General features: G+C 39.3%; 1 protein-coding gene across 1 annotated transcript in view; it reads right to left on the bottom strand.

Annotated features, from left to right (window-relative positions):
- Window positions 1-354: 354 nt before the first annotated feature.
- LOC134532919 (Krueppel-like factor 9) overlaps window positions 355-27,386 on the bottom strand; it is a 183,888-nt gene continuing 156,856 nt past the window's right edge. The window contains exons 2-3 of the mRNA XM_063369970.1: window positions 10,577-10,727; window positions 355-7,929 (exon numbers count right to left, since the gene is read on the bottom strand). Of these exons, the coding sequence (XP_063226040.1) occupies window positions 7,794-7,929; window positions 10,577-10,727 (287 nt within the window). The 3' untranslated portion in view covers window positions 355-7,793. The remainder of the gene's footprint in view (window positions 7,930-10,576; window positions 10,728-27,386) is intronic.

The following is a 27,386-nucleotide window of genomic DNA, read 5'->3' as shown; positions in this document are numbered from 1 at the left end:
CAGTGCATCTGACATAAAGATTCAACACTCTGCATTTTGTGAGAATCTATTTAAATTCTTTCATACTCAGAATTTTATTCAAAATACAGTTTTTCACTTCTTTTACGAGACATACAAAAATTTAAGTTATAAGAAAGCACTTTTAGTTTAGAATTAATTACAGTTTTTTCTACAGCCAAATACTCCAACTCAAGTTATTTTGAATACCCAAGAATTCACATACTGTAAATGCAATATTACATACTGCAAATGCAATATTACACACAGCATTAAGACTGTATTGTAACTTTCAGCTTTATATGTGAAATGAATACATTTAGATAACCATTTCATTAAAAAAAAAAGTATGCTGGAACACATGTAAAAAGACTTTATTTTTAAACATTTTGTGATTTTGTTAGCTGCCACTTATATATTTCTTACCTTCTAGCATCATGTTTTTAACTTTCACCATAACTTTCAGGAAAACTTTCCTCCATTCATTAATTTTTTTAGAAAAGAGAGCAAAAAAATGAAAAGAAAACAAAACAATCTACGAGGAAAGCTAAATGTAGGAGACATTCAGAGAAGCAAGAATTTGAATGATGTGGAAATTATATTTTGCATGTCCTACATAGGCTAGAAGTAAATGAACTATAAATATGTATTCCTTAAGCATAGTAAAAAGTTACTGATTTTTTTTGGAGTTTAAAAAATATTTTGAAGAGAATATAACATTATGACATCAAACAGGTATTGGTGAAATTTAGCATTTAAACTGCAAATTATAGATGTTCACAGGAGATATACAAGGTGAGGGGTAGCAAAGTATAGTCATTCACAGGAGATATACAAGGTGAGGGGTGGCAAAGTATAGTTGTTCACAGGAGATATACAAGGTGAGGGGTGGAAAAGTATAGACATTCACAGGAGATATACAAGATGAAGGGTGGCAAAGTGGGATAAAAGAAGGAGCTGATGACTGAAGTTATTTTGAATGGGTACACGCCTTTACAGTGGATCTCCAAACACACCAAACCTTCTGTGGCAAAGCATTCCACCGCAGGCATGTGAACTGCGCATGTCGCTCGTCCGAGCATCCTGATTGCAGGCAGATACAAGGAGCACTAACCATTTCTTTGCTCAGGACGGTCAAGCTGTGAGATCATCCACTTCACATTGGTGCAGTTTTGAAAATCATCGTAACTCCATACGTGTACCGATTACACCCTATGTTGATGTAACTCTTTTTTTTTACTTTAAGTACCGTCAGCCATCCATTCCTTCATTTACTGTACTTCATCACTCAAACCTTTTATATGTACGTATATGTAAGTGTGTGAATATATAAATACACACACACACAATTTTTATATTCATTTTGAGGATGACACAATATTTATTTTCTTTTATCACAACTAAAACTACATTTTACTGAATATTAAAAAAACAATTTTGTAAGCAAAAATTAGAGATACAGTGTTAAGAGAACTACACTTTTTACTTTAGTCTTACAAATTTTATTCTGTAAGATTTTTTTAATTTTATTAGTATTGTGTCATTACATTTCAGCTGATAATAAGTGGCCATCCTTGAGGTTACAGTGTCTATAATATGTTCCTACATTATTTATGTGATCTTATGTTAGTTGCATAGCTTACCTTAATAAAAATCAAAGTTAATTCTGTTGTTATCAGTAAAAAAAATTGGTAGGCAGCAATTTTATAAGTCCCACATTGGTACAGTGGAGAACTCAACACTTAGCAGTTACGCCAAATGAAAGTGGCTACAGTTTGTCGTAGTTGTGCGTAACAAATTTTTTCTCTCTAAGATTCTGCTTCTGTATTAAGTGCATACTTTATTATACTGTATTATACATATATAAATTGGACTTTCGGAAAATATTTAAGTTTCAATGTCAAATTTTGTCCCGTGTTTAAAGTCTCAGTTTCTTGAGACAAAATATAATTCACCTACACACACAGTATTAAATTTTCCGTAGAGCATTCTTCTCTGCTGAAAATGTGCTTAAAATAAATGAGTAACAATTAAACTGCTTCAGAAGAAGCATGTTCTCTACAATTAGCTTTCCACTTAGTTCTTCAGTTCTGTTTTGCTAGTCTTAGCTGGTGTCGAACACACGCAAGCTACAAATATTCATTGTGATTTTTTTAAAAATAAAAAAAATAACTGGTACATGAAGGTTACGGTACTATTCAATGGAGCTGACAGAGAAAAGATTTACACAAACTTAAAGAGTATGCAGTTTTCAGTAAAAAATTTAATACCATATCATAAAACAAGATCTTCTTCTAAACAATACACTCACCAATACATGGGTAGGTACATAGTTAAGAGATATCAATATAGGCCAGTTATTTAAGTTATTCACAATCAATACATAGTTCAATTACTATCAGTCCAGTTTTTTCCAGTGTTCAAAACTATTTTACTTCACACTTGTATCCTTATATAAACAAATTTACAATATGTCCATTTGCATCAACAGATCAAATCTTTACACAAACCAATGGTCATGCATTGTGGTCAAGAACTGCCTTTAAATATATATATTTTTTTAATATTTAAAAGAATGGTGTTTTCTTTTTAGTTCAGTTTTTTTATGCTTTCAGTCTATAATATGATTCATTACATTTAAAACTTCTATTAAAATATAATTGTTAAAAATGGTGCTGAAAACTCATGGCAATTTACACATTTTCAAATCTAAAAATATTATACAACAAAAACATTAGTGTACATATTTAGTGTTCTGCGTTTTATACTTAGACAAAGGTTCTAAATAACTGTGGTGCAGAATTTGAAAAGATTGAGCTCCCAACACAATTATGAACTGCAGGGTTTGGTTAAGTAGCTGAGATATGGCAAGTCGAACTGCCACGGTCTCACCTGACGGCAACACTACATACACCCCAAGGACACAAGTTTGTACGAAGTTACGACGAGGCTACCGTCGCAACGCAGCTGTGACAAAGAGTGACCATAACTCAGCTCACAAGTTGCACAATAATTGTGATACATTTCGGTGTATCGTTGAGTGTTGTAGATGACACATTTCTTCCTAATTTTTTTTTTAATTTTTAAATTTGGATTTTATCATTAGTACATGTTAACTATAGTCAATCACACTGATTTTTTAAATTAATATTCTTGAATAAAATTCCCAAACATCTAAAATTAAGACATAAATTTAAGGTAAATAAAGATAGTGAGCAACTTTCTATATGCTTATCATTCCAGTAATAATTTACATTGTTTAAATTACTGTTTCTGGCAATTGGAATAATTTGAAACCACTTTTAAAAAGGTAATAGCACAACCTGTACATGCATGACAGCATAATCTTTGTTTTAAAATGTTTCTTAAAGCTCTTTCTAAAGACTAAGTTTGATAACTGTGGCTATTTGAGCTACTTATCAGAACAGTGTAGCATACACTAATAACTCGCATAATGTTTATCTTACCTATATTATTTTTATGAGATACTTCCATTTTAGAGCAGTAACCTGGGAAGTCCTGTCCAATAAGGTGAATTAATTCATTCGCTCGCGGTCATCACACTGACCTAGTTCATTTGTATCATTCATTGTTGAATCACACATTTCCTTCAAACTAGTGTGAAGTATCTTTGTTCGTCGAACTGCTTATACTTTTCATTTTTTGTTCCGTGTATCTAATTCAAATGCTGCTGTACTATATGCAGGTTTTTAGTTCCCTGATTTATTAAATTAAGTTTGGAGTGTGTAGTTTATTATGAATTCATTGTAATAATGTTTAATAATTTTTTTTTATAAACCTTTGTATAGTAAGATGACAAAAACATTTATGTACATAAAATTAAAAGTATAATTAAAGTAAATTACTTTTATAACTATGCAATATTTACATCCACTATATTTCATTCAATTAGAATACAAAAGTTGTTGGTTCAAAACAATTCCATTGTGACTATTTTTAAGAGAATATTTTTTTAAATTAAAATAGTTAAGATATTAGATTTTTTCAATAAAATAATGAAATCATTAGCAATGTTTTGAGATAATACTGTGATCAAAACAGTATAATGATAATTTTTTGTAAATGGTTAAAACAGTGAATGACAGCTGGTCTGATTTACATTGCTGTCCTCAAACAGCTATAGGTTCACATTGTGTTGACACTAATTATTGTTTACATGTTTAGTTTACCGTTCAAATTCAATGATGTTCTGACCACAAAAAGTTGTTAATAATTCATTTTATCATTTTTTATCATTTAGTCATCTAGTTTCCACAGTATTTGGTATGCTTTCACAGCATCAATAGGAGAATGATTTGAACTAGTTTGCAAACTAGCCCATCAAACTAACTTGTTCAAAAGGAATAAATTGTTTGTGAATGATAGATCATTACTACATTAAAGCAAATTATTTGGAAAAAATAAATACTTTAAAATTGACTATCTTATTGTGTGATTATCATGCCTTTTCATGGTTTTCAAAGATAAATAAGCTTTAGCATCCAAACACACTGACTTTTTTTTATTACAGTGGTCAGAGAGGAAAAAACCTTCACTAGAAAACACACAACAGAAAAAGTTTGAATTCCACTCCACTATCACAAAGATTGAATTATTTATCACACAACTCAACCAACATTAAAGTATCATTCAAGACATGCAAGTATTGTAACTTTGCACGATACATGCTGAAAGGTTACCCAAACAAACATTTCGCAAAATTTTTTGTGAACAAGATGAGTGAAGAAAGTTGCTTACGATAACTTTCAAAAGTCCCAAAGAGAAGGGGATTAAAACTAGACTACAAAGCACTCAAAGCAGACTGGAAAACATGGCATTTATCTCACGCAGGCAATAAAATTTAGTTGGTGCACCTGTAGTGTTACAATGACTAAACAAAGCCACAAGACACTTACTAAACCTAAACCTCTATCATAATGGCGCTGACAGTTCATCCAGGAATTGGCCTTGCTATTAGTCTTCCAACAAAGACTTAATTGAAGCACACTTTTTAAATTCTCCAGTGCACGTGCTGTTATTAGTGCAATTACAGTGAAAAGCAAATCAACAAAGTTTTGATTTATGGCCACTCTTTGTTAACAGTAAAAGACTTAACAGTGGGCGTGAATAGTACATTCAACAACGTGGTAACTAGTGCTACTGAACTTTACCAAGTATCCACCAGAAAGAAACATCTTGCAGTGTTAGGATTCAGTCACTGCCATTAGAAATGGTCTTGGTACAACAAGTTCTCAAACACACAACAATATTATTCATCATTCACAATTAACAAACTCTCTATTCGAGTGGAATCGCCAACAGCATTCGCATTAAGTTTTCAACCACTGCAGTTCAGTTGCCAATCAGAGGTGACAAATCCAGCCAATACAAAAAATATTATTTCTTGTAGCTTTACTACCTACTATGTATTCACTAAATGTTCAGAGTTCAATTCATTACTCTTCAGAACTTTGTAAAAAATACAAAATATTTACATAAATAATAATCCTACTACTACAGGGTAGTTTTCTGAGCAAAAAATTGTAATAACCTAGATTCCAACAAACATTCCATTGTTCTACTAGTGAGATCTACACAGGACAAATATTCTAGCTATTCCTAGCATTAAAATAACTCTGGAGTTAATATCGCTTGCACACAAAAATTAAACTAATAAAACTAAAATAAGGAAGTACACTTAACGGAAAGTTTGTAAAATTCTAAGCAGTATACAAACCATTTCATAATATACATAGTTTGTAGGCTATTAAAATATTTATATGGGACAAAGTGATACAAAACTTTTCCAGAAACTAGTACTCAAGATATAAAGTTTTCAATAACTCATTATGTTTGCTATTCTAATATTTTATGTGCATATTGAAATTTTTTTTTAGGCTAACAAGCCTTTTTTTTTAAGGTTATGTAATTTATCAATAATCCGTTAGATGACAAGGAAATTTTTCAGTTTTTTAACCATTTGGCCCATTTAAGTGAGTGCAAAGCTATGCGAAACCTTAATTTCTAATACAAAGAGGTAACAGATTAGTTTTAAGCCACTTTTAATCCAAAAAGCTTTGCAGGAATCACAAACAAATACCTTATATAAAACACTTTGTAAAATTTCATTAACTATGGTAATGAAACACTTCACCAATTTTAATCCATAACAGATAACACAAAAAATTTACTGCAGACAATCACAAATCTTAAAAAGAAAAACAAAACAAAAAAAACCTTAATTAATTTGGGTTATAAAAATAAGTCAACAAAATCGGTAGAAAAAAAAATTAGTTTCACTATTTTATCCTGAAACAAAATTAATCGTTTCACTAGGTGCTTTAATTCATTTCCAACATTTCTGCTTTGAAAACTGAGCGGCTAAGTAAGCCTAAATATCTGTATCACTACACCAATGACTTGCAGCCGGTGACCGCACAATACAATAAAATAAAAGTGTTAAAGACAGGTTTTTACAACAGGATGCAATAAGAATAAAGCCAAGATATTAATTAAAATAGAATTACCCGTAACACAAATTTATGTGTAATGTTTTTCATTGCAACTGACAAATTTTTGGGGCTTATGATAGAGTAGAGCTGTAATTGTGACCAGATTTTTTAGATCATACACTTTTTGAGCTTGAAAATAAATTAATTTTTCTTAGAAAATTTCGGTAAGCCAAAACCTAAACAATGACAAATATTGTTTAATGTTTTATAACATCATAAACTAGATTTTTATTATTCTAGCAACATTCTGATGCATGAAAGTACTTAACTACCAAATAATATAGATTTTTAAATATATATAAAAAAATTAAATATAATTTACAATGGGAAAACTAAAACAACAGGAATAAGTTTTTGAAAATGAGCAACATTATTAAATTTTATTTAAGTAGGGAAGCCAAAAAATAATAATAATAAAACATATTTTCTGGAAATGAAAAACTTGGTATTTTTAAGTCTTTTAAGAAAAGTTGTTAGGAGTTGATATAGTGGTATTCACATAGACAAAGTTGGTCTCTACAGCATGGCAATCACTGCAATGCTAATTTGGACACCAACAATTACCATGTACCTATTAACTTCTAACATAACCAGAGAGCATCCCGTCTGAAAGTGAACATACCCAGCAAGGAACAATTATAACAACAAATAAATAGGTACCCAATGAATGCTGCACGAGAGCATAACTCATGTAGGCTGGGACTAAGTACAGTTGTAAAGACAAACAGCACACAAGTTAAATTTTCTTTACATACTAAAGTATTTGTCAAGATCCATTTCATCTTAGTTCACTAGCTACACGCTAAAGTTTAAAGCTCAACAGTAACCAGATTGTCTCGCTGCCTGCTGCATACTTCTACAGAATGCAGGTTCAACCTACAGTGAAATTAAAATTAAGTTCATTGTTGGCAATTTTCGGAAGCGTATTTAGTTAGTTTGACGAGGTACTTAACTACAGGACAGAACTGTAAGACTATATACATATATAATATATCAGTGAAGTTAAAAACTCAAGATGTCGCTTGACTTCGCCTCCACCCTCCAAAATGTTCGCAAAATAGAGCGACATCGTGCCTACGCTTCTCAGGGGGTTTCTATGTACACGGGAATAGTTTCACAATGAACTGATTAAAACACAGCGACAACTCAGTTCAACACAAGTTATTCACGATCCTGCCACTATTATGTCACAAATAAAAAAAAATTGTTATTCCTGAAAACAAACAAAAGAATTAGGACACTGGCGAATGTTAGTGAGTGAAGAGGCTGGAGGAAGCGGCCCCGCTAGGGCGACGGCAAAGAGTCCGACAGGGCTTCCGAGGGTGTCTCGTCGCTGGAGTTGATGGAGAAAGCTTTGTTCGTCATCCGCCGCTGCCGCAGCACAGACGGATCAAAGTTTGGGTGACGACGGGCGTGCTTGCTGAAATCAAGAGAACCAACATAAAATCAGTGATGAGCAAACACATTTTAGCTCTTCTCACAGTGCCCAAAATACAAAATAATGTCCCAGTTTCAAGGGTTTATCAAACCAGTTTAATTTTGACTATTTACCATCGAATTAAAAGTAAACTAACCTAGTTTTTTCTTACAAATGTTCAATATGTGAACCTTTAGTTACACGGAACATATCCAACCTAAAGTCCAATTCTTACCACACTTTGGTTAACACGTCCGGAGTAATGGAAGCAATGGCCTCTACAATTCTGTGTCTCAACTCTGGCAAATCATTAGGTAGTGGCGGAACATAGACGTGATCTTTTATAAAGCCCCAAAGGAAAACATTGTGAGGCGTTACGTCAGGTAAACGTGGAGGCCAGTGAAAAAATGCTCTGTCGTCTCGACCATTACGACCAATCCAACGGTCAAGGACTTCGATGATTGAAAAACTTACTCATGCGAGTTACTCTTTAATTGTGACCTTGAACAATCACTACAACGCTTACAGCTGATACTATTAAATTTTATAACTTTTTATAACTGGCACAATATTTTATGGACATACTGTATAATCTGTAGATTGCCACAATGGTTGAAGATCACTCACATTCTAATGAGGTAATACAGCCAGTTATGGGTACAGGATTTTTTTTTTCCGAAGAGGATTTTAAATGAAAAATAATAAAATTTGTGTACTCCAAAAAATTATGTGTCATAACAGCCACCTTGCAAAACCCAAAAATAACATGGGCACTGCCTTCACCGAGATATTGCATATTTTTTTCAACAATTCGAAGGGTGGGATATATCCCCACTACACATCCACCACAAGATACATTTGCTAGCTATGTTCTGTATGAAAGTGACTCAAAAAAAGGTAATAAACCTGTCTTTCAGTTACAAATTTGCTCCTCCACGCCTGCTCCAGACCATTACTCAGGGTAGGCAAATACTTCCCCCCCCCCCCCCCCCCCCCCCACTTTTATAAACTCAGTGTCCAGGCCCATGGACCAGAGTTACCGGAGTTACCAGGCTATTTGCGACGTGTTAAATGAAGAGATATACTTTGTTAAACCATGTTAGTGCTGACCGAGGTGTTACTTTCAAAATCACTTGAAACACCTCACAGAACTTTGGGGAACAGAGAACCCCACAAAGACAACAGCAACTGTAGCACAAGCACCAACTTAGGAAATGGCCCAAGAAGGGGAAGTGGACAAAGATCTAATGAACGGTGAAAAAATATGCATAACCTCCCTCTGTACTAGCATACTTATTTATTTTTTTTGCATTCCATCGAGGGAATTGTGGTTTCCGCGTAAAGGTTTCAAGACAGTGTATCATCGTCTGTGCTTTGTGATTCTTTCACGTTTTCTTTCAGGTACAGCAACTTCACGCGGGAGCAAATGCATCCGGAATGGCTAGGCAATGGCTTCTCTTGCAGACGGCTGCCAATGATAAAAAAGAAACCGCCGGTGCTGGCATACATTAATAGAGTCTAATGAGAGTTCAGAAGCTTTTTGTGAAATATAACTTTCCCTTAATACATTAAATAATTACTACAACATTATTGTAGCCACTGGAGGATGAATGGCTTTCCACCAAATTAGATTATTAGTTTTAAAAATTCGCAACAATTTGCAATACAGATTCTTTTGAATATTATTTTTGCATGACAAATCATAGGAAACAGCTTTGTATTCTTGTTGAAGTCAATATCTGTGGCTTAGTGTAGCTAGGTACTGCAATTACTGTACATCAACTGAAGCCACAAAATAATGAGAGGTTCATGCCTGGCAGTTACATGTCAGCGCCTGTTTGTTAAAATCAGACAATATCGGCAAAAAAAAGTTTGGATATATATTATTTTAGCCTCAGTGCGCCAATAAATAGGATAAATATTAAAAAGTTACAACACTAGTAAGGTAATACTACCTTCCTGAAATGTATTTGAAGCGTTGTGTGTTGTACACACCAGGGCTGGGGTCAGGAAGACTTTTTAGGATATAGTGCAAGGAAAGGATGCAGTTGCAAAAAATTACATTAAGAAAATCGGAGACTGTCCTTGGAATATTAAAAATTTTGTAGTCTCAGTTACAGTTACTAAACTTTAAATGTTTCATACAAAATTTGAAAAAAAAAAAAAAAAAAAAGTTTCAGTGAAATAAATAATATATCTTCCATGATAAAAATAAAGGTAAAATTCATGCTCGGGAAGAGATATTCCCCACCGCCCCCCTCTAAAGATGCACTTGGTGAGCACCCACTATAATCAAACTTCTTTTTAAAAATGTGTGAGAAAGAGAGAGAGGAAAAGAAAGAAAGGGGGAAAGGAAAGAAAGGGGGAGAGAGAGGGAAAGGCCAAGAGAGGGAGGAAGAGAGAGTAAGGGAGAAAGAGAGAAGGAAAGGGAGGAGAGAGAATGAGAGGGAGGGAGGAAGTGATATAGGGAGAGATATGGACAAAGAGAGAAAGAAACAGAGGCAGGTAGGGAAGAAGAGAAAGAGGGAGAGAGGAAGAGAGAGAGAGAGAGATAAGCCAAGAGAGGGAGGGAGAGGGAGGGAGTGAGGGAGGGAGGGAGAGGGAGGGACAAAGCGAGAAAGGAACAGAGGCAGGTAGGGAGGACACGCACCTGAGGTGGTCGCTCCTCATGAACCTCTTGCCGCAGACGGGGCAGCCGAAGTTCTTCTCGCCCGTGTGGGTGCGCGTGTGTCGCGCCAGCTCGTCGGAGCGCGCGAACCTCTTGCCGCAGCCCGGCCAGCCGCAGGGGAAGGGCCTCTCGCCTGCAACAGCCGTCACCACCTGTCACCACCTCTCACACCACCTCGCGCGGCTCAGCACAGCGCACTCGATGCAGCAGTTGTTTGTCTTTGTAGTATCACCAGGTTCGGATTTTGTCCGGCAATTTATGCTCTGTGTCGTCCCAATACCTCCAATAATTTCAAGTTATTTGTAAACCATTCCCTGAATGACTTAACAGTGTTAACTGCGCATATTAATAATCATATTAAAACAAAATAGTCCATTTTTTTTAAAATATTCAATAATCTTTTCCTATGGTTTAAAGACAAAAATACTTGACTGAAAGATCAATAATTAAAATATGCGACAATTTTATTAAAAAATACTCAGTTTTTATTTCGAAAATTGTATTTTATATATGCAAGAATAACCATAGCCACGAGTTTTAAGAAGTTACAATAACTTTCTTGTAGTGTCACAAAAACTATTTCTTGGCAATTGGTTTCTAAATAACAGCACAGAAGTTTTCTTTTTCTCTGCGCAGAGTGTACTTTCCGGCTGGAACACTCGGGGCTGCCGTGACTCAGCAGGGCACCAATATTTTGGGGAGAGACTTTACCGCGTTTGAGGATGCGGGAGAGGGGGGAGGGGGGGGGGGGAAGAGGTAGGTTGTTTTAGACAGCTGCCAAAAAGAGAAAGTTCCCGGAAAAAATTTGTAAAATAAACTCTACAATCATATTTTTCAAACCAACCAGCGGACATAAATTTCGATGATGGTTTTGCAAATTTATTTATTTAACTATTTCGACTTCAGTTTGGCGAAGTTAAGGCTTGTACGCCTTCTATTACACTGGACCATGAGACATAAACAACGTATAAAATAAGTTATATCTAGGAATCAAACACAAAATTACATACTAACAAATTACAGCAATTACTGATGAATAATCTACCAATTTAACATCCAAGTTTAGTACTAACATCAACCACGTAAAATAAGGTATTAAATTAAAAAAAAAATGAAATTATAATTAAATAAAAACCTTAAACATACAAAATTTGTTTTGAATACAAATTATAAAAATATAATTAAATACTAACCTAAAAAAATTATAAAGTTGTTTTAAATAAAAAACACATTGAAATTAACTAAAATTCTTGTTACGAGGTTATTCTTTCACACATTAACACACATTTATTCAGTACTAGCTGACTCGACGGACGTTGTCCTGTCATTCAATTCAAAATGGAATACTGTAATAATAATAATTATTATTTCTATTGTTGTATATTTTGATATTGTATATGTTTATAATTTTTTTTATCTCTATAACATATTGTTTATTGTAATACTTGTTGATACACAACATTGTTAGTTTTATTTCCTGGCTCGTAAATAAATAATGCTGATGGTTTTCCGACACGGTAACAGGTGACATACAGTTGGCCACGTGAAAAACATGGATTTTCGAGATTAATGCCACAAACACTTAACGACTGCCCTTGCGATTTATTTATTGACATTGCAAATGCAAGCCGCACTGGAAATTGTAACCTTGAATTTATCACGCAATTCTACTTCAAATTCGTGTTTCGTACAGGTGTTATCTGCGACACGAGAACACGTGAATTCGCTCGTTACCGAGGTTGGATGTTTACGCATCTCTGGCGGGTGCTGAATGACGCGCTCACATTCCTCCTCCCACAAGGGGATACGTTGGTGACAGCACAGCAAGAAGTTCCACGTCCGTCCGCAATGAAGCTATCGGGTCTGACGCGTTTGGTCAGTTCCTTATTCTCATTTCAAATGTTTCCTGAGTCCGTCCGAAACCGAGTGAGCTGGCTCGGAGGTCGCAATAAAAGACGTCGGTTGCGTAAACATTCTCGGCATTCCTTGGACCGCTGTCGCGCGGCTGAAGGCCGAACCGCGCCGAAATAAGTCCCTCCCGCCTCCCCCTTTCCACAAAAACAAAACCTCGCCCGACCCAAAAATAATAACTCTCATGCGTTACATCTGCGCGGTCGGAGCGATGCTCCTAGTCGTGGGTCGCACCATTAAGAATTTTAAATTTTTCACATGCACATGAACATGAACATCCGTAAGTGATTTTACGCGGGGACGCACCACAACGCCGAAATGCCAAATTGACCACAACGCCGACAGCTAGAAAACTGCTGTGAACCACAACGCCGAAATACACTAACACCGAAAAATTTCATTGCAGGACTGCCACAAAGGTTAGGTTAGGTTACGTTAGACTAGGTTAGGTTAGGCTAGGCTAGGATAGGTTAAGTTAGGTAAGGTTATATTACGCTAGGTTAGGTTAGGTTAGGTTTGATTGTGGTATTTCGGCGTTAAGGTACATTTAAGAAACACACACAAATTCAATCAGTTATTATATATATATTAACAGCCAAAAATCAAATTTATTAATGAAAACTAACGCTGGCACAAACAGTATTTAAACGCTACGCACATAGCATTGCGGAACACTCGTAAATTGCGTGTGTGAAACATCATAACTTCTAGAGTAAAAAAAAAACTAATATAAATATCCAAACAAAACTATGTGTTTTTATGCGACTGGAACAAAAAGCTTACTAAAAAGGGTTTTCACGACGCCAATGGCGAAATTTAAGGAAATGAAAGGCATTAGATAATGCAAATGAAATTAAGGACTTCTAAAGAATATAAAGAATATTATAATGGTGTTCGAACAGTGTACTGGGAGTAAAGAAATTTGTAAGAAAGCTTATTATGTATACGAATAAAATTATACACAATTAGTTAGCGAAGTCTGGAACAGTAACTGTAAAATGGCCTTTCAGAAAAAATGTAATAATTTTTTTTTTTTTTTTGCTATTTAATTGTTTGTTCTGTTTTCACAAATCTATTCTCTTGACTTTTTAAATCTGATTTATCAAATTTGTTTCGGCTGTGCGAGTAGCATTTATAGAGTCTGTTCCATACACTGTACGAAATTACAGCAAATATACGGACTTTTAAATATGTCAGTTTTTGGGAATATATTCAAGTAAGGTTTTGCTATTAAGTTTTTATATAATTGTCATTTGCCGTATTTAATATTAAATACGCGGTTATACAAGGAAAAATAAATTAATATTTTAGTTATTTTTTTTAGTTTATCATTTTTATTTTTAAATGAAATTAAAATATTTATTAATAGTATTTTAAGTTCCTTAAAAATTAAAATTAAACACAGGATTAGACACACTATTATGTCTCCTCAACGAAGACATTTATTTTTCCCCGGAGAGGAAGTCAAAGTCAGGGAATGCTCGACCCCCTTCACTGCCACCCTCGTCGCAGCTGACGCCACGTGTGGACACCCCTGACCGAGGGGACGTCGATGAAGAACGAGCGGCTCCCGCGCCTTGTTCTCGGGGAAGGGCGCGCGTGTGCGTGTGTGTGTGGAGTGGGGGGGAAGGGGGAAGCGCTCCCAGGGCCGGGAGCTGCGAATCTCCCCGGAACCCAGCAGAGACGCAGGCGGGGGGGGGGGGGGGGGGGGGGGGGGGGAGGAGGCAGAGAGGCGCGGAGCGGAGCACATCCGTGCCAAGGACACAGCCGTGAATTACGAGGCGAGAGGCCGGGCCTCTATTCCGGGCGCCGCGCGCGGGTCAGTTGACCAGCTGATCGCCACGCGCGGGTCTGTCCCTTCCAGCCACAGTCGTGACCAGTATATGGAAGGAGGGCTTTACGGGGGGTAGAACCCTAAATTTTATTTTGCACACAATTTTAAATAAATTCATAATATAACCAAAATTTAATTGTTCTATAAAAAGGCTTTTTCTACTTAAATCATTATTTAATTGGTTTTCATGAACTTTAAAGTCAAATTTTTATGTCACATGTAGTTAAAGAATTAAATCATAATATATACAGTTTTGGACTGACCGTTCGTATGTAGTCTTCGTCTTCAAACACTTTCTTTTTTAGTGTATTGCTAAGAACGCGGGAGACAAGGACTCGACGCGCGCCAGATACCCGGGCGCCTGACGTCACGCGCGCATACCTTCGTGGATTAGAGCGGCCCTCCCTGCCCCCCGCGTGGAGTGGCGTGGACGACGCGACGTTGTTCTAGATGCTTCGAGCGGCGTCGGGTCTTGCCGGGATGACGCCGACACGTCACAACCACTCCAGTCGGTTCCAGAAAGACCGCCGAGGGCGTAAGGGCGGTGACGCCGGCCTCTGCGTGAGTTCCGACAGGTGAGAGGAGAGGAGTGCGTGTTCGGCGAGTGGCGCGTGGCTGTGTGTGTGCGGACAGGCGCGAGGCAAGAGACGAACCACTGCTGGGCCTAGCTCCAGTGAGGATGTGGACTGGACAGGTATTCAGCGATTTGTGAATGGACTTTTTTTTTAAGTGCGAGTGATTTGTGAAAAAATACATTTAGTTAGGTAATTTAATCAGTGATGTAAAAAATATTAGCGGTAAATAAGACTGAATACAAATTAATTGGGCTATCCTTACGAACCCGTTTTCCCCACTCGTAGCAGTATCATTCACAAGTCATTAACAATTAGGCTGCCTCAAAACCCCGAAAAAACTAAGGTTTCTTATGGTTATGAAAAAACCTCATTTTATTTTTAAGTATTTTTTGTAATTTTACAAGGAAAGTCCTTGGAAACTCAGTGGCCAACGGCATTTATTACTTGTAAAATTGCAAGGCAGAGCTTTGTACCATTTCCAATTTTTCAAAGCTCTACATTGCAGTTTTACAAGCGATATCGTTGGCAACTGAGTTTCCAAGGATTTTCCGTGTAAGAAGTAAAAAAAAAAATAAGGTGTAATGTAAAACTGTGTACTACGTGATTTCATGCTTTCATTACATGCTATGACTGACATAAAAATCGACCTTTAAGTTAGTAAAAAAAAAAAAAGGTTAAATGACTTGTTTATTAGAAAAAAAGTATTTTGTAAACAATGAAATAGGTTGTGTTGTGCACTTATCCGAACAGGGGCTCTAAGCGCCTAGTCTACCCGAAGCTGGTCGAAGGATGACGACGCTGCGCTTTGCCGCACGCGTTCGTGGCCAAGTCGCCGCTGGTCTTCACACAGAGCCTTTTTAAACTCGCCCACTCACTCGTAAGAAACCGCGGGATAGTTTTAAGTTTTTTTTAATCTTTGAACTGTTCTCCAACGACCGATCACGTATAATCATTAAATCTCGTTCACTGATGAATAGCGATCAGCGAGTAAACTAGACGAACATGATTACATAGAGAAGTTCACTCTGGTAAGCACCTCGTTGGGAAAACAAACCGAAGATGTTTTCATAGCTTTAAAGGAACTAACTAGGAAGTAGACCTATCGTAAAATTTCTGAAATGAAGAGAGCATCAGCAAGTAATTAGCGTTAACTTCATCAAAAAAAATTTTTTTTGTTATCCAGTGTGAAGTCGTTCTCATTTTTACTTCAAATATTAACGCGTTAAAGAATGCACACACAAACTCCTTAACTTCTAATGCGCATGGTTTTAATTATAACATTTATAATGTCCGCAGAAAAAAAAATGCTTGTGGCGCCAGAAGAATATTTTAGAATGATGGACCCTACGAAATAATTTGCAATGACAACAAAATATTGAGTGATGTCTATTGTCTATATCGTCAAAATTATTATGTAGCGGCAACAAAATACCTCTCTCCCCTCTCAGAAGGTATTGACGCAAGCAGAACACTTTCACACTCCCCATCGCTAGAGACCTGCAAAATTCGCGGATTCATTCGGTGATAGGCTAGAATTCAAACATATACCTCTTAGATCATTTTTCTATTGGCTTACTGTTCATTTGGACGAATCTCAACCAGTTTTAAACCCTCAACCAAAGAAGGATCGAATCACAGACAAACCAGCTGAGACGACTTACAAGTCGGCATCCAATGAACTTGCGTTATTTGCCCGAGTGTACAGGGGTATGTGCAGTCTATCCTGAAGACCATCGAAACTGCGAATTTTGCAGGTCTCTACCCATCGCGAAGGAATGAAAATAAAGGTGGATCCGAAGCGGATAGGAGTGGTGCTGAACGAACAGTTGTTCCGCCGTCGGCGTCGGGGTAGTGCGTCGCCCTATCTTCGCTCGTCGGAGACCGCGGGGGTCCAGCTGGAAGCTATCTGGCCCGTCACGAGACGTCGTTAAAACTGACAACCCGGCAGGCGACGCCAGTCCGCCGAGGAGGAACCCTCAGGTTCACCCAACCCGAGTCGAGACGCCCCTCGCATCTTAGTCAACGTGCGTCCGAAACGTGCAACAACGTATCGCGACGCGACGCCATCCGTGTCGTATCAGGACTCCACACATCATGATGTGCGAGCGTGACATCGCTTGTCGGTTTCCCAGCGCCACATCAAGGCGTGTTGTGCATCTTGAGGAGGAGGAGGGGGGGGGGATGTATGTACGGGACCGCGTGAAGGTGCCTCAGTTCCAAACATGGAGTGGACTGAAGAACGCGCGCTTCAATTTATCCTAGTTTATCGCAGTAAAGAAATGTTGCGTGATTCAAAACATCCGAGCTATCATAATAAAATTAAATGAATATATATATTCTTGAGAAGAATTTGCGGGACATTTTCAAACTACGGCGGATGAAAGAAAAATAAAAGAAAACTCGGGGTATAGGTTTAGGTCAGTGTATCCTATTATAAATAAGTAAATTCCAATTATCTATACATATGAATATCACCTCACGTACTTAGATCACACCCGTACACGAACACGTTTTCGCAAGAACTGAATTATGGAACGGCGTGGTGTTGCAAACATCCGTTACGCGTCGATGTCTTGTGTCACAACTATGCCCTGTCACGATGTTGAGTTGCGATATGCTGTTACGTTACGATTCGTTGTTGCATTTCTGGACATACCTTTAGTATACCTACACATCGCTTTCGCGACCAACGGAGCACAAACATTTAATGGATGGCGGGGAATGCCAAAACAAGCAAGTACTGTCAGTGAACGAATCTCCGGAAAATCAACTCTGCAAAGTTACAGGTACGAACAGTAGCCCATAAAATTTAAATTTCACGTCCAACTAGGCACCATCCCAGTGGCTTAGATGACGTGACATGTCCAGGTGCTCCCCGGGAAGAAGTTGACGAGCGTCCAAATAGGCACCATCCCAGTGGCTTAGATGACGTGACATGTCCAGGTGCTCCACGGGAAGCAGTTGACGAGCGTCCAACTAGGCACCATCCCAGTGGCTTAGATGACGTGACATGTCCAGGTGCTCCACGGGAAGCAGTTGACGAGCGTCCGACTAGGCACCATCCCACTGGCTTAGATGACGTGACATGTCCAGGTGCTCCACGGGAAGCAGTAGACGAGCGTCCAACTAGGCACCATCCCAGTGGCGTAGATGACGTGACATGTCCAGGTGCTCCACGGGAAGCAGTTGACGAGCGTCCGACTAGGCACCATCCCAGTGGCTTAGATGACGTGACATGTCCAGGTGCTCCACGGGAAGCAGTTGACGAGCGTCCAACTAGGCACCATCCCAGTGGCTTAGATGACGTGACATGTCCAGGTGCTCCACGGGAAGCAGTTGACGAGCGTCCAACTAGGCACCATCCCACTGGCTTAGATGACGTGACATGTCCAGGTGCTCCACGGGAAGCAGTTGACGAGCGTCCGACTAGGCACCATCCCAGTGGCTTAGATGACGTGACATGTCCAGGTGCTCCACGGGAAGCAGTTGACGAGCGTCCAACTAGGCACCATCCCAGTGGCTTAGATGACGTGACATGTCCAGGTGCTCCACGGGAAGCAGTTGACGAGCGTCCAACTAGGCACCATCCCAGTGGCTTAGATGACGTGACATGTCCAGGTGCTCCACGGGAAGCAGTTGACGAGCGTCCGACTAGGCACCATCCCAGTGGCTTAGATGACGTGACATGTCCAGGTGCTCCACGGGAAGCAGTTGACGAGCGTCCAACTAGGCACCATCCCAGTGGCGTAGATGACGTGACATGTCCAGGTGCTCCACGGGAAGCAGTTGACGAGCGTCCAACTAGGCACCATCCCAGTGGCTTAGATGACGTGACATGTTCAGGTGCTTCACGGGAAGCAGTTTTTTTTTTTAATTCTCTGGCAGTGAAGTTGCACGAGCGAAGCGGCTAACTTCTGATATGTTCGCGAGACTGATCAGGGTCCGGTGAATCTTATGGCGAGATTCGTCCGTAGATCGCAACCAGTCTGAAAACATCTTTTATACTGTGACGTCGACGGCTTTTATTCCGAGAGACAGTATCAACGCTTGTTGGACTCGCGAACACTGGCTGCACCCCCCCCCCCCCCCATTTTTTTTGTTTTACTATTAGCAGTTGAGAACAGTGAAGAATTTTCCTTTACATACGAGCTTCCGTTGGAGGCTAATTCTACTGTCAGGGACCAAGAGGTAAAAAGGGCAGGGGGCACATTTTCTTGTAGAGCCCCCTCCCCATTTTAAAAAAAGTACAACTTTTCGAACCCCACGATTAAAAAAAAAATCTTAAGTTAACTCACGTTACCTTGGCCTTAACTTAAAACGTGATCTGCGCGTAAAGCATAAAACTTAAGTTTTCCAATTAATTTTTGTTAGCAATATACCAGCAATTTTCGTCCTATTACCCTGGGAAACTCAAGCATTAATATATATATATATATATTAAAAAAATCTCGAAATTCAACTGGCTTCCCTGGTGCCCTTGACAAACACACCCCCCCACTCCAAACAGTACCCATTTTCCTCCTAAAAGACCTTGACTACCGTTTGAAGAAACTGTAATGCATAATGACGTTTGGTATCCGCAGTTGCAAGTGACAACGCAAAATGACGGGAATCATAATCAAAACATAAATAAAGACTGCACACCCAATCAATATTTTTTTGAGTTCATCATTGAAAAGGCTATCCGCCAACAGACTGCCAATATCGCGTGTCATGACAGACGCAATTTATACTCTTTTGGCTAGATATATTATATACTCTATATCACATTACTACTTTACATAAATAGCTTTAACAATAACGTATATTTGTACGCACCTAACCTTGCTGACAAAACATAATTTTGCCGATCTGAAGGGCAAACATGCTAAGCCAATGTTAGCCTCATGCAAAGACAATAATCCAGTCTATTATAGTCTTTGAAGTAACACGAAGCAAACCTAAACTAAACTATTTTTTTTTTTGGCGAAGAATAGGTATTACATTCTAATTTGAAATTTGACGACTGCATTGAGCAATATATTCTATTTGAGTATCTGCCGATGCGAAATAGTGTTCTTTACGTAAAGCAGACGTCATTTCTACCATGGAGTTAACGAGCGTAAGAAGACTGCATGCCGTGACGTAGATGAAGTCACTATTTAACCTCACCATCGCCAAATTGTTCCAACAAAAACATTGTGGAAATGGAGCTTCATAACGCCTGATGATGGATAGTAAGTTAGTAAGTATGAATTAGATTCCATTCGCTAAAGCAGTCGCTTTCATAAAACAAAAGTAATTTAAAACTGTTTCCACAATGCAAACACTACACTTCAGGTAATGTTTCGGACGTCTAACCAATATGGCGCCACAATGAACTGAAGGAACAGAACGGATTCACACAGTTACCACGCACTCGTGTACAGAAGTGGTCAACCCCTGATTCCTACTGTCAGTAGAAAAGAGAACGCAGCCACAGTTGCAAATGTTGACAGCGCTTCTTCCCTATTGACGATGATCTGCGCGAGAAGCTCGCCGCGCACACATCAGCAAGAATGTAAATGTTGCAACACTGGACGGTTGTTGTTCGGCCGTCAAATGAACTCGATAAACTCTGGACGCCAGAAGGCTACTACTACTTACTCCCTCCCTCTATCCTCTTCCCGACGGTCGTGTGTCGTCCTTGATATTTATTCATATATCCACGGCCAAATTCAGCATTTGACTATTTTACGATTGGTACGTGGTAAAATATTTGGGCTATCAATGAAAAAAAAAACAGATAAAAAAAGTTTGTGCGTGTAGTCCACACGCGACAGAAGCGAAACTCCTTCCTTATTGTATTAATATGTATAGGAAACATATTCTCTTTGGCCGAGGCCGCAGATGATATATATATATATGTATATATGTATCTATATATGCTAGTATACGAGCGCTAAATTGTGCTATTAAGCTAGAATGAGAGTGTGAAAGTATACAATTATGCAAGTATGCGAATGTGTAAATGTGCGAGTAAAGTGTGCAAGTGTAAAATATGCAAATATGCAACCGTGAAAGTTTGCAAATTATGCAAGTGTGCAGTTATGCGATTATTCAATTGTGCGTTTATGTAAGTGCGCAAAAATGCAATTCTTTAATTGTGCAAGTACGAAAGGGTGCAAGTGTGCAGACAAGCAAGTGTGCGAGTATGCATGTACACAAGTACACAAGTGTGCAAGTATGCAAATACGCAAATATGCAACAGAGCGCCACACTCCTGACTGTTGCACGCTTCATCGCCCTCTGAACGTTACACGCTTTGAATACGCCATGATGACGTCACATACTTACCCTACCGGCTGTGAAGAAGTGTCACTTGAATACGTAAATGTTACATTTACGAGTGCTTAATTTACTTACATTTACTAGTCGCTGAGCCCACCCCACACGATGCCCAATTTCTGCTATACCTTCTGTTGTTATACCCACGGGTATAAAAGTGGGGATAACAGTTTGTTTAGCAGAAGAGACGAAAGAATTCGTTATGTACTCTATTCACACGATACCTGGAATGCCAACAGAAAACCAGCCAAGGCAGTTGCCAACCAAAGCTAGCATATCGGAGAAGGCTAAATATGTTGCAGTCCATTTAACCAAATACTGAAAATATAAAATAATTTCATGATATTGATGTTGTTCCGTTTTTATTTTAATAAATATATTGTTTTCTCCTGTATTCATTACAGTACATGGGCCTACCATAACACACACAATTATATTAATCACTGTGGTATTGTTAATAATTATATGAAAGTAATATTAACTGGGCAGACGAGTATAAGAAATCTATATACAGAGTTAGTATTACTATAAAAGATTATAAAAAATTATAGTCACGGTACTATAGCAACTAGATAAACAAATAAATGTTTAATATATATTTGCTTAAATCACATATTTGTGTAACTATTATTAAAATAAAGTGAAAACTTTTTTCCAGTGACGCGGTTTGAACCACGTCTAAACTTCTCCGTTGAAATTCACAACAGTGTGCTCTACCGCCGCGCAACCGAGACTATGACATTAGAAGACTACGTAATACCAGTTTAAAACTTATTACTTTCTATGACTATTTAAGTTTAACAATTATATTCCAAGGTAGGTTCACTATCAAAGTGTTTCATTTGGCGCTACCAATACGTTTGGTACGTCCCACAATGTTCACGAAAGTGAATATATACAGGTTTATGTTGCACGCGTTTTGTGCCATCATGGCGACTTCAGCTCGCGGGTACAGCAGAAAAAATATAGCGCGTTCTAGTACGGGTTTGGCTAAGACTTTGGGTAGTACTAACACTTCTATGCTCAGAGCCAGACCCTTGGGAGGGTGCTTAAGAGAGAGAGAAGGGGGGGGGGGGGGGATGTGCGCGAGTCTTTCAGATCTCACCAGAGTAACAAAAAAAAATTCATGTGATCTCAATTTTTAAATAATTTTAAAATACGAAAATTGTGTTATCAACTACGTATCTCGACGCGAATCACACGTAGTTTCCGCACCCGCCGCTAGAATTCGTTGCCGGAGCAGCTACGTCGGACATACTGCATCATTTTACTAGCAGACCCGAAATTTTAAACTACACCAAGGAATTTTTTATTAAAAAATACTGGCCATTAGCGGTTAGTACTACAAAAATATTCCCCTTGGCTCTGTGCACTTTGGTTCGCGCCATTCGCCACCAGATGGCAGCACCGTGGCCCGTTCCTACCACAAAGCCGTGTATCGAGAGCTAGAATGTTACGCATGGAAAAAAAAAAAAGGCATGGAGACTTGTAAGGAAATGGGTATGATGTGTGTGGGGCTTGGCTTGGCTTAGTGGCGGAAAAGGTGAGTCGGGAGACGAGAGAGAGAGAGAGAGAGAGAGAGAGAGAGAGAGAGGAGAGAGAGAGAGAGGAGAGAGAGAGAGAGAGAGAGAGAGAGAGAGACGAGGCGAACGGGCGCGGCTCGGTGCGACCTCGAGGCCGGTGGATCGAGTCATGGCCAGACGAGGGCTCACCGGCCTTCAACGCGCCGGATGGGCTACAGGCGCGGCTAGACACGTGCTACCAACCAAGACACAGATCACGGAAATCCACACTCCCGGGACGACAACACCGCAGCTCAAAAAAAAAAAAAAAAATTCCCCACATTTCAGTTACACAAACTGTGACGTGTTCATCATCTTAGCTCCTCGGTACACAGCATCTGGTAGGAGTAGTTCCGTGAATCTACGACGAGAGTCCCAGCAAACGGCGGTGTTTTTTTTTTTTTGCGAAACTATAGTTCACAAAGACAAAGGGAAACTTTAAAGTATTAACCGTTAAATTAATTTTGGTAAAAATTCACTGTCGGAAATCAGGTATTTCGCTTTTTATCGGAGAGCCCTTTCGATTATATTGTCACGCCGGGGGCCTTCCGCCACAATATATAGTTGAAAATTTCGCTCTGCAAATGTAATGATTTTTCAACTGTCGACGTAGCTGCTCCGTCAGCGAATTCTAGCGGCGGGTGCTGAAATTACGTGAGATTAGAGACGAGAAATGTAGTTGAAATACTGATGTCTCTTCAAACAATAACGCGAATTTTTCAGGTCTCTACGAATAAGTTATAAATTAAATCGTGTGCCAACTTGCCCAAAAAAATGAAATATATGTATACACACACACACACACACACCTTATTATCGGCCAAATATCACACTGAAGTTTTTTCATGCATAGCCACGGTCGACTCTAGTCTGGCGTAAAAAAAAAAAATACTGGAAATAATTGTGGCTCTAGGGATAGTGCACCTTATATCTGTTGGAAAGATTAAAATGAAATCCCTATTAATATTATAAATGCAAAAGTGTGTAATTCTGTTTGTCCTTTCACGCAGAAACGGAGCAAATTATCGACATGATTTTTCGCATATATATAGTTTATGGGCCGAATAGTGACATAAGACTACAATTAATTATAAAATTACATCCGTAAGGGAGTGAAAAAGGGGTAAATTAAACTTTATAAACGAAAATCATACACACACAAACCGTGAGTTTTGTCATTTCTCTATATCCGCTACATGGTAATATTGGCGAAATCCATCCGCTTAGTGAAGGCGGTAATATCAGTTAGGTTAGAACTTCATCAATAGATGGCGTTGCTTTGAATTTGTAACGCGCTATCGTTTGGTGCATCTGTCACGTCTTGCCTAGGAGTTACCTACCTTCCCACAAAATTAAGCTGAAGATTGGCGTCCCAGTTTTGTGTAGCCTTGATGCACCGAGATTATGCAATCAATGGAACCTTAAAATCAAAATTTCCTGTATTTCAAGTTTATGTCCTATAGACTTGAAACTCGATAGTGATATTCCTTACATTGTGTTTAGCACGGGCAACGCCGGGTACTTCAGTTAGAGTATAGACATACATCTTTATGTCAGCACAACAAACACTCAAACAGTACCGGATATTCATTAAAGCTCAGAGTATGTCATGCCATTGCTAGAGACCGGAAAAATTCGCGGATTCATTCGGCGATAGGCTAGAATTCAATTACATATACCTTTTAGATGATTTTGCTATTGGCTTACTGTTCATCTGGAAGAATCTCAACCAATTATAAACCCTCAACCAAAGATAGATCGAATCACACACAAACCAGCTGAGACGACTTACAAGTGAGCAGCCAATGAACTTGCGTTTTTTGCCCAAGTGTACAGGGGAATTTGTAGTCTATCCTGAAGGCCATCGAAACCGCGAATTTTTCCCGTCCCTAGCCATTGCAGTGTTTCTTTCCTGTTTTCTAGCGGGTTACATTTCACATTCCGTTATGATTTTTGAAGAGGACCAACGCTCATCTGTATTCCCCCCCCCCCCTTTTCTGTAGAGCAGCTGAGTACAACGTGTTTTAAATGTTACTGTATAATGCATAGCGGCCAGGAAAAATTCGCGGGTTCAATGACCTCCAGGACAGACTCCACGATACTCTCTCTGCACACGCGGGCAAACTTTACCTGGTCATTGGCTGCGGACTTGTGAGGTGAGAGTCGTCTCGACTGGGTAGCCTGCGATTCGATATTTTTATCATATCCAGATTAACCAATGACAGAAGAAGCAACACAACGTTAAAATTATGTTCGCAGGCTTTCACGGCCATTGTCTGAAGTAGCTTGGCTTCTGCGTTGTGGCCGTGTCATTGGCGAATAATTAACCCGACGTTTCGGTCGACATCGCAGTCGCCATCATCAGGGAGCAAGCAGTTAACTACTGTGGTAACTACAGTAGGTAACTGCTTTCTGATGATGGCGACTGCAAATGTCGACCGAAACGTCGGTGAATTATTCCCCGATGACACGGCTACAACCCAGAAGCCAAGCTACTACAAACGTTATAATTATTTAAATTTCAAAACATTTGCGAAATTAATCCGCGAATTTTTTTCCGCATTTAACGCATTCATTTGTTTTTTGGTATTCTCGTTAAAGCTATGTGGATGTTCTATATCAGGCAAATGCGTGGTCGTGGTCCTGAAAACTGCACTGGGAAGACTGGCAACACTGGAGACGGGAGATGTCGCGGGACTTGGAACGTGCTGAGGGAGAGGAGGAGGGGGAGGGGGAGGGGGAGGGGGAGGGGGAGGGGGAGGGGGAATGATGAGGGAGGAGGTGTGACGGGAAGGGGAGGGGTCGCGTGCCGCATCCTGCCGCCCAAGGTCACGCCGCAAGCACGGTGTAGGGTATTGGGCCAATGACTCAGCCAACGGCCCCTGGGCAAGCGAGGCCGCAGCGCGCACTCACGGTCAGCAGACACAAAGCAAGGAAGATAGCACGCAACTCGAAAGCTATATAACTAACGCTCTTATTTTCTGAGGAAATCATCGAACGGCGATATTTATAAGTAGGGATAGGAAAAATTCGCGGGTTCAATGACCTGCAGGATGAACTCCATAGTTCTACGTACACTCGGTCAAATGCCATCCATCCATTGGCTGCCGTCTTGTGAGACGTCCCAACGTAGCAGCCTGTGATTCGATAAAGCTTTGGTCGGGCTTTTCTAATTGGCCCAGAGTCATCCAGGTGAGTTGTGAGCCAATAGCAGAGGCAGCACTGAGGTGTAACTATTTGTATTTTAGCCTGTCGCGAAATGAACCCGCGAATTTTTCCTATCCCTATTTATAAGTAGAGACCGGAAAAATTCGCGAATTCATTTGGCGATAGGCTAAAATACAAATAGTTATACCTCAGTGCTGCCTCTGCCATTGGTTAACAACTCACCTGGATGACTCTGGACCAATGAGAAACACCCAACAATAGCTTTATCGAATCACAGGCTGCTACGTTGGGACGTCTCACAAGACAGCAGCCAATGGGTGGGTGGCATTTGACCGAGTGTACGTAGAACTATGGAGTTCATCCTGCAGGTCATTTAACCCGCGAATTTTTCCGGTCCCTATTTATAAGCGACCTAACAACCCAGAAATCGTTAAATTTCCGAAAGAAAATGTTTAGAAACCTTGATTATTTTTTTTTCTTTTGTGGTCGTTCGTTGCTGGGAATATCTACCGTAAATATTTAAGACATCTGTATTGAATTACGGGAACAACCAAAACACCATGTTATTGGTTTCAAAAATTAAAAACGGCAAAGTATGAATGTTGAAAATCATAACATCGGTTGCAAATAAAAAAAAGTACACACTTCTGCACGCGTGCACAAAGCAGCCATGCATATTTCACTGCTGCGAAGATAATTCAACATCGTCAAAAATGTTTCCAAAGTAAAATATTTTGCAATTATGATTTTTACGCCAATCAATACACCATTCCATAAATTCTAAACTAAGAATGTTTGACCGCACAGCCTATTCAGCTGCGCACCCACTTGGTCTAAAGAGAGCTGCGATGCGTTTGCACAACCGCCTTCAGGCCGCAAACATTCTTGAGTGGAAACATCTAATGAATCAGAATCTCAGTTTGAAAACAGAAGTCTAAAGAAAATAGGATCGTTTTTGAAAAAAAAATGTTATATAAACCGGGCTTAGTATATTCGAGTCCCGCATACAAATAGGTGGGATAAGGGTTTACATATACGCCAATATAAACAGTTTTTGATGTGTAACAACCTATCTCTCAGTATAACGCATTTAGTAGGAGTAATTTCGTGAATTGAGCGGAAGTCAATGAACGGAAATGTGTAACCGCGGAGCGCCATCTGTGGCCGATGGTGCGAACCAAAATTCACAAAAATAAAGGAAAACTTTATGGTAATGTTACGAACGTGAGCAAGGTCGCGACACGTGCAGCTGCAGAGCTGGCTTGCAGTCCCACACGGCTACTGACGTCACATGGACGACGCAACATGAGAAATGTCGCGCGCGGTAGATTACAAGGAGCTCCGCTTTCCCCCCCTCCTTCTCACCGCTCCCCGCGCGGCGCTGATAGCTTGATATCTGACACCTGACAGCTGGGGAGTCTCGCGCGCCACCTGGC

The sequence above is a fragment of the Bacillus rossius genome, chromosome 1, assembly GCF_032445375.1.
Source record: "Bacillus rossius redtenbacheri isolate Brsri chromosome 1, Brsri_v3, whole genome shotgun sequence".
Lineage (NCBI taxonomy): Eukaryota > Metazoa > Arthropoda > Insecta > Phasmatodea > Bacillidae > Bacillus > Bacillus rossius.
Note: the sequence above shows the minus strand (reverse complement) of the source record. Positions and strands in the feature narration are given on the sequence as shown.